Source organism: Asterias rubens, chromosome 20 (assembly GCF_902459465.1).
Source record: "Asterias rubens chromosome 20, eAstRub1.3, whole genome shotgun sequence".
Lineage (NCBI taxonomy): Eukaryota > Metazoa > Echinodermata > Asteroidea > Forcipulatida > Asteriidae > Asterias > Asterias rubens.
Genome location: NC_047081.1, coordinates 4436072 through 4443956, shown reverse-complemented (window position 1 = coordinate 4443956; position 7885 = coordinate 4436072). Strand labels below are relative to the sequence as shown.

Genomic DNA, 7885 nt, shown 5'->3' with positions numbered 1-7885 from the left:
TTGCTTGTTACCAAGTAAGTTTTATGCTAACAATTATTTTGAGTAATTACCAAAAGTGCCCACTGCCTTCAATCCATTTCATCAGGACAAAGTGTACAATACGCGAGGGTCAGGGTTCCGATTGATGAAGTTTCGAAGAACCATTACACAACATTCAAATACCAAACATTGTAGAACAAAACCCACCAAGACATGTGTCCATCACTTTGCAAAAGAAAGCACCAAGTTTTCAATCTATCGTCACTAAAGTAATTCTACTGTTCGAGAAGCTTCCATAAACGTTGTGATTCAGCCAAGAAGTAAAATAAAAGTTAGTGTAACTGACAGGAGAAATATAAACTTACTTGAGCGGGATTTGAAGTTGCAACCTCAATGTTAAAGCTACTTGTCGATAATCTACGAATGAATTTAGCTAGTAAGTTTAAAATAAATTCAAAGGCACTTGAATGCTGTTCCAACACTAGTTCATATCATGTCCAAGGCACCCATCTATCATAGGTCATAATTTTCGGTCCTTTCATTGGTCGATGAAGGCAACTTTTGAACATCTCCGTATCTTTAACAGTCCGAAACGGAACCGGGTCGTCATTCATCCATGGAACCATTCTACACATCAAATTACTGACGTTCAGTGGTACGAAGAAATGCTTGAGATGACCCTTGTATCTCCACGCAAAATACTCGTTATCTCTGCCCGTGCAACGGCAGAGATATTGTCCTTGTGGTGGATATTATCTCTGCCCGTGCAACGGCAGAGATATTGTCCTTGTGGTGGATATTCTTATCTCTGCCCGTGCAACGGCAGAGATATTGTCCTTGTGGTGGATATTCTTCTTCTTCTTCTCCTTCTTCTTCAGCTTGCATTTGCAAAACCGTGGCCACATATTGGGCTTGGGCTTAGGCTCCGTCAGTTATTTAGAAAACATGTGCTTTTCTAACGGGGCTTCAAACAGGCAGACGAAGCCCAAGCCGAAGCCCAAGTGACATCCCAAGCTAAAGCCGCGGTTTCGTAAAAAACGGAACCAAAAATTCCAACCTCGTACCTAAAGCTTGTAAGCCGATCAGAATTGCAACGTAAAAATATAACGAGGTTGTTTTATTTACGTGATGAGTGAATCCTCTACGCTGCGCTGCGAGACGATCACCACCGAAGCTTTTCCCCACGTTATTGCAATGGGGAATTTTCCGGTCGCAGTGTGACCTGCACCGTGAACGTTAAAAACACTCTGCCGTGGTCTGGAGCTTATTCACGGCATACGGGTTCGGTGAAAACCCGGAGAGCCAACGGATGTTAACCGTGCTAACCGTGTATTGTTGTTAGTTACATGAGCTTTAGTTTGAGTGAGGAAACTTCGCAATCGTCACCGTTAATCCGTAAGTCAATAGTCATTCAATAACGGAGCATTTTTATAGAAAAATTGTTTTAAATTAGCTTATTAGCTTTTACAGATTATTCTTTTCACAGTGCATCTTAAGAAAAGGTTTTGAATGTTTTTGGAATTTATGTGAGATTCATTACCTTGCCAAATGTCTTTGCAATGAAATATGTTGTAAAACAACTGCATGATACTGTTGGTAACAGTACCAAACTTAAGTGTTTCTTAGTAAAAGTTGGACACTTGATATTAATAGTGTTATCACTTGTCCATGTAATAATAGGCAGCTGACTTTTACCTAATCAAAAAGGTACGGTGGCCCAAAAGGACATCGCATAACTGTAAACTTGTCGGCATACGTATGCCGTGAAAATATTTGGGAATATGTGCGCATGCTTACGTATGCGCTTGCGTATGGTGGGATTTCGTTAAGATATTCGCGAGTAACGTATGCGAATATGTTTGAGTTGTCGAAAATTTTATTATACTTTGTCGCATATGTTTAATTAAAATTTATAATATATATCTGTGGATTTTTAGCATCCAGTCTGATCGCGACATCATACTTATTCGCGAATAATTTCTTGACACCGCATACGTATGCGCAAACATTTGCGAATAAATTTGTGACATCGCAAACGTATGCAATCAAAAAGGTACGGTGGCCCAAAAGCACATCGCATAACTGTAAACTTGTCGGCATACGTACATGTATGTCGTGAAAATATTTGGGAATATGTGCGCATGCTTACGTATGCGCTTGCGTATGGTCGGATTTCGTATTCGCGAGTAACGTATGCGAATATTGTTCTGTATCACCCCCAAAACACACACAATTTTCATTTCTCCAAGTGCAACATAAACCATGCAGAATATTATGCTCCACCCCCCGCCGGGCAGAGATACCCGTATTTGCTCAAATACAGCTACCGTGCTTTCTAGTTCTTCTTCTTCTTCTTCTCCTTCTTCTTCTTCTTCAGCTTGCATTTGCAAAACCGTGGCCACATATTGGGCTTGGGCTTAGGCTCCGTCAGTTATTTAGAAAACATGTGCTTTTCTAACGGGGCTTCAAACAGGCAGACGAAGCCCAAGCCGAAGCCCAAGTGACATCCCAAGCTAAAGCCGCGGTTTCGTAAAAAACGGAACCAAAAATTCCAACCTCGTACCTAAAGCTTGTAAGCCGATCAGAATTGCAACGTAAAAATATAACGAGGTTGTTTTATTTACGTGATGAGTGAATCCTCTACGCTGCGCTGCGAGACGATCACCACCGAAGCTTTTCCCCACGTTATTGCAATGGGGGATTTTCCGGTCGCAGTGTGACCTGCACCGTGAACGTTAAAAACACTCTGCCGTGGTCTGGAGCTTATTCACGGCATACGGGTTCGGTGAAAACCCTGAGAGCCAACGGATGTTAAGTGTGCTAACCGTGTATGGTTGTTAGTTACATGAGCTTTAGTTTGAGTGAGGAAACTTCGCAATCGTCACCGTTAATCCATAAGTCAATAGTCATTCAATAACGGAGCATTTTTATAGAAAAATTGTTTTAAATTAGCTTATTAGCTTTTACAAATTATTCTTTTCACAGTGCATCTTAAGAAAAGGTTTTGAATGTTTTTGGAATTTATGTGAGATTCATTACCTTGCCAAATGTCTTTGCAATGAAATATGTTGTAAAACAACTGCATGATACTGTTGGTAACAGTACCAAACTTAAGTGTTTCTTAGTAAAAGTTGGACACTTGATATTAATAGTGTTATCACTTGTCCATGTAATAATAGGCAGCTGACTTTTACCTAATCAAAAAGGTACGGTGACCCAAAAGGACATCGCATAACTGTAAACTTGTCGGCATACGTATGCCGTGAAAATATTTGGGAATATGTGCGCATGCTTACGTATGCGCTTGCGTATGGTGGGATTTCGTTAAGATATTCGCGAGTAACGTATGCGAATATGTTTGAGTTGTCGAAAATTTTATTATACTTTGTCGCATATGTTTAATTAAAATTTCTAATATATATCTGTGGATTTTTAGCATCCAGTCTGATCGCGACATCATACTTATTCGCGAATAATTTCTTGACACCGCATACGTATGCGCAAACATTTGCGAATAAATTTGTGACATCGCAAACGTATGCAATCAAAAAGGTACGGTGGCCCAAAAGCACATCGCATAACTGTAAACTTGTCGGCATACGTACATGTATGTCGTGAAAATATTTGGGAATATGTGCGCATGCTTACGTATGCGCTTGCGTATGGTCGGATTTCGTATTCGCGAGTAACGTATGCGAATATGTTTGAGTTGTCGAAAATTTTATTGCATACTTTGTCGCATACGTTTAAATAAAATTTCTAATATATATCTGTGGATTTTTAGCATCCAGTCTGATGGCGACATCGTACTTATTCGCGAATAATTTCACGACACCGCATACGTATGCGCAAACATTTGCAAATAAATTTGTGACATCGCAATTGTATGCGCACCTGTTAGCGATATGTCCCTTCAGGGCCCCCATGCCTGCCGGAGTTATAAGCTTCATGTTACAGATTGTTCTGTATCACCCCCAAAACACACACAATTTTCATTTCTCCAAGTGCAACATAAACCATGCAGAATATTATGCTCCACCCCCCGCCGGGCAGAGATACCCGTATTTGCTCAAATACAGCTACCGTGCTTTCTAGTTCTTCTTCTTCTTCTCCTTCTTCTTCAGCTTGCATTTGCAAAACCGTGGCCACATATTGGGCTTGGGCTTAGGCTCCGTCAGTTATTTAGAAAACATGTGCTTTTCTAACGGGGCTTCAAACAGGCAGACGAAGCCCAAGCCGAAGCCCAAGTGACATCCCAAGCTAAAGCCGCGGTTTCGTAAAAAACGGAACCAAAAATTCCAACCTCGTACCTAAAGCTTGTAAGCCGATCAGAATTGCAACGTAAAAATATAACGAGGTTGTTTTATTTACGTGATGAGTGAATCCTCTACGCTGCGCTGCGAGACGATCACCACCGAAGCTTTTCCCCACGTTATTGCAATGGGGAATTTTCCGGTCGCAGTGTGACCTGCACCGTGAACGTCAAAAACACTCTGCCGTGGTCTGGAGCTTATTCACGGCATACGGGTTCGGTGAAAACCCGGAGAGCCAACGGATGTTAACCGTGCTAACCGTGTATGGTTGTTAGTTACATGAGCTTTAGTTTGAGTGAGGAAACTTCGCAATCGTCACCGTTAATCCGTAAGTCAATAGTCATTCAATAACGGAGTATTTTTATAGAAAAATTGTTTTAAATTAGCTTATTAGCTTTTACAGATTATTCTTTTCACAGTGCATCTTAAGAAAAGGTTTTGAATGTTTTTGGAATTTATGTGAGATTCATTACCTTGCCAAATGTCTTTGCAATGAAATATGTTGTAAAACAACTGCATGATACTGTTGGTAACAGTACCAAACTTAAGTGTTTCTTAGTAAAAGTTGGACACTTGATATTAATAGTGTTATCACTTGTCCATGTAATAATAGGCAGCTGACTTTTACCTAATCAAAAAGGTACGGTGGCCCAAAAGGACATCGCATAACTGTAAACTTGTCGGCATACGTATGCCGTGAAAATATTTGGGAATATGTGCGCATGCTTACGTATGCGCTTGCGTATGGTGGGATTTCGTTAAGATATTCGCGAGTAACGTATGCGAATATGTTTGAGTTGTCGAAAATTTTATTATACTTTGTCGCATATGTTTAATTAAAATTTCTAATATATATCTGTGGATTTTTAGCATCCAGTCTGATCGCGACATCATACTTATTCGCGAATAATTTCTTGACACCGCATACGTATGCGCAAACATTTGCGAATAAATTTGTGACATCGCAAACGTATGCAATCAAAAAGGTACGGTGGCCCAAAAGCACATCGCATAACTGTAAACTTGTCGGCATACGTACATGTATGTCGTGAAAATATTTGGGAATATGTGCGCATGCTTACGTATGCGCTTGCGTATGGTCGGATTTCGTATTCGCGAGTAACGTATGCGAATATTGTTCTGTATCACCCCCAAAACACACACAATTTTCATTTCTCCAAGTGCAACATAAACCATGCAGAATATTATGCTCCACCCCCCGCCGGGCAGAGATACCCGTATTTGCTCAAATACAGCTACCGTGCTTTCTAGTTGTACTTGTCGTCATTTGTGTCAAGGTATCGGATGTATTCAGCGAGTTTCTCACTGGATTTGAAGTCGGAGATGTGGATAAAGGAGTGGGGTGGTGCCACGCGTTCGTACGCACTTTTTCTACCGCCATAGACTATCGGCACTGAACCTGCTAAAAGTGAGTTGTCCCAGAATTTAGCCGTAATAAACTCGTCACACTCTGTGTTTTCAAGAGCAAGGTAGAACTTATAGTTTGCCATGGCTTCCATGCAGCCAGTATTGGCTGATGTAGGTCTGGACACATTACGTTTACCACAATTAAGAGTTCCGCACCTACCGTAAATATCAATTGGTAGAAGTTCTTGGAGGTGTTTAACGTACGACATTCGCGGCCATGGTACATCGTTACAATTACTCGCCATCCACGCCACAAGCTTCGTTTTATCCTCACTCCAATTCTTCGGTTCGTTATCCATCGGCTCGTTCAGGATGTACTGGCTGAATGGATGTACTATTTCGGATTCTGAGTGATACGTCATGGAAATCTGATAGGAAAGAGTGTTGAAGTCTCTTTGAATTAGCTGGTACCTGGCTGCAGCTTCACATGCAAAGAGGAACCACTTTGTCCTGTTGGTCACTTCTTTAAGCGCAGCTTTCTGTAAACTTCGTGCGCCTTGGACGTAGTCAACGTTGAGAATTACTCCGTCGCATTGTTTTAACACGTTAGGTTTGAGCGTTGTTATAAGTTCAATGTCACATTGATGCTCTGGGCAAAAGAAATGAGCTGTGACTGGTTGCTTTGATGGATTCTGTCTTCTAGCCTCGTCGAATCGATCGTCAAGATCTTTGAATTCTATCCAGCGTTTGAATTCAGGAGCTTTCCTAAAGATTGCGATTCGTTTCTTGCAAGGTTTACTCGGAACAGTTGATTTAGGTGGATCTTCCGAGGTCTGATTGTTTCCAGTTGGCTTGTTCAATTGCTTCACCATTCTAATTGGTGGATAGCTACCTTCATGTACTACAGTAGTTGTTTTTGAATTGTACAGAAGGTAACCACAGCAAATGAGTAGGACCATTTCAAGAAGCAGTAGGAGCCAAAACAGCTTCATGGACGACACGGGTACCTGAGAAAACAATAATTGCTATTAAAATTATTGTGACAATGTTATAGTTCTTAAGCTTACAAACCCCAAAAATCTGCATGGATTGTGGTAAAAGTCCGAGCATTGATTGAATAACCTTATCACGTTTCAATGTGTTTTCGTCTTGGCCGAGAGGTCTAACATCAAACTCTGTGTATTGTTGTGATGGACACATCGCCGGAGTGTGGGTTTCCTGGTCTTGATACTTAGGTCATTTAGTCAGACACTTAACCATAATTTCTTCCCTTTACCTTGGTGTATAAATGGGAGCGTCAGAAGATTCTGACAGTGCTGTGGTGGATTAAGAGCGAATCGGCTTGGGATTGAATGAAGACCGAACTGTTCGGAGCTCATTAATTTGTTTTTGTCAATTCTCTGTTGGTTCAGCGCCCATGGTCTAGTGTATAGGATAGGTGCGGTAAGGTAAGGATAAACAATAAAAGGAAATAAATAAATAAATAGAAAGTAAACTTGTAGATAAATTAAAACGACTTAAAATATTGCAGAAGTGAATTGGCTTAAAAGTAAACTATTAAAGTTATCTAGTAACTAGAAGGGTTCAATAGTCTTTGTAAATACATGTACATGCCAATCGTTGTATATACGGGCAACACGAAAGTGTACAAAGTTTTGCTGTCTGTTTCCACATTTTAATAGCTCAAAATCTGAATAAAATCACCTTTAATCTGAGCTTCATGTTCGAAGTTCCCACGACGAGTTGTATAGTATTGTTTTTCTGACGGTATGCCTAAACGTATACTGCTGCCCGGTTAATAAACTCCCTGTGGTTTTCCTCCAAAAAAGCTCCCAAATTAACGAAACAGAACGTCCGTTGCAGAAAAAGACAACATGGCACATGTATTGGGCAATATCACATCTTCCTCAGTCTCATGAAAGCAGTGTACGTCCCATCTACATGTATCTAGTGTGATGAGTGGTGGTCTATGGCCGGTAAGATGGGGGATCAATAGGTTGGATGATCGAAGATTGTCAGCGCTGTATTGTTACTTCACCCTTCACACGCAACTATACTATTGATATGCAGGACGTCCCTCAGGGACGCAAAAGCTTTATTTTTCAATTCGCCATTGTCACCAGTGATAGTCTAGGCAAGATTTGTAAAGGAGGCTGTAATTATTGCATCAAAAGGATTACTTGCTGAAGCTGACTCCAGTGCGACAAGTGTTCATGCGTTTTGCA

The 7885-nt window shown here is 40.8% G+C and overlaps 1 protein-coding gene across 1 annotated transcript; it reads right to left on the bottom strand.

Annotated features, from left to right (window-relative positions):
• LOC117304122 (galactoside 3(4)-L-fucosyltransferase-like) lies at positions 1-7662 on the bottom strand. Its single transcript, XM_033788622.1, has 3 exons — positions 7365-7662; positions 5565-6667; positions 1-684 (listed from the first exon to the last, which is right to left on the bottom strand). Exons 1-3 carry the CDS (start codon positions 7380-7382, stop codon positions 471-473), a joined length of 1335 nt encoding a protein of 444 aa, XP_033644513.1. The 5' UTR covers positions 7383-7662; the 3' UTR covers positions 1-470.
• Between the last annotated feature and the right edge of the window lie 223 nt (positions 7663-7885).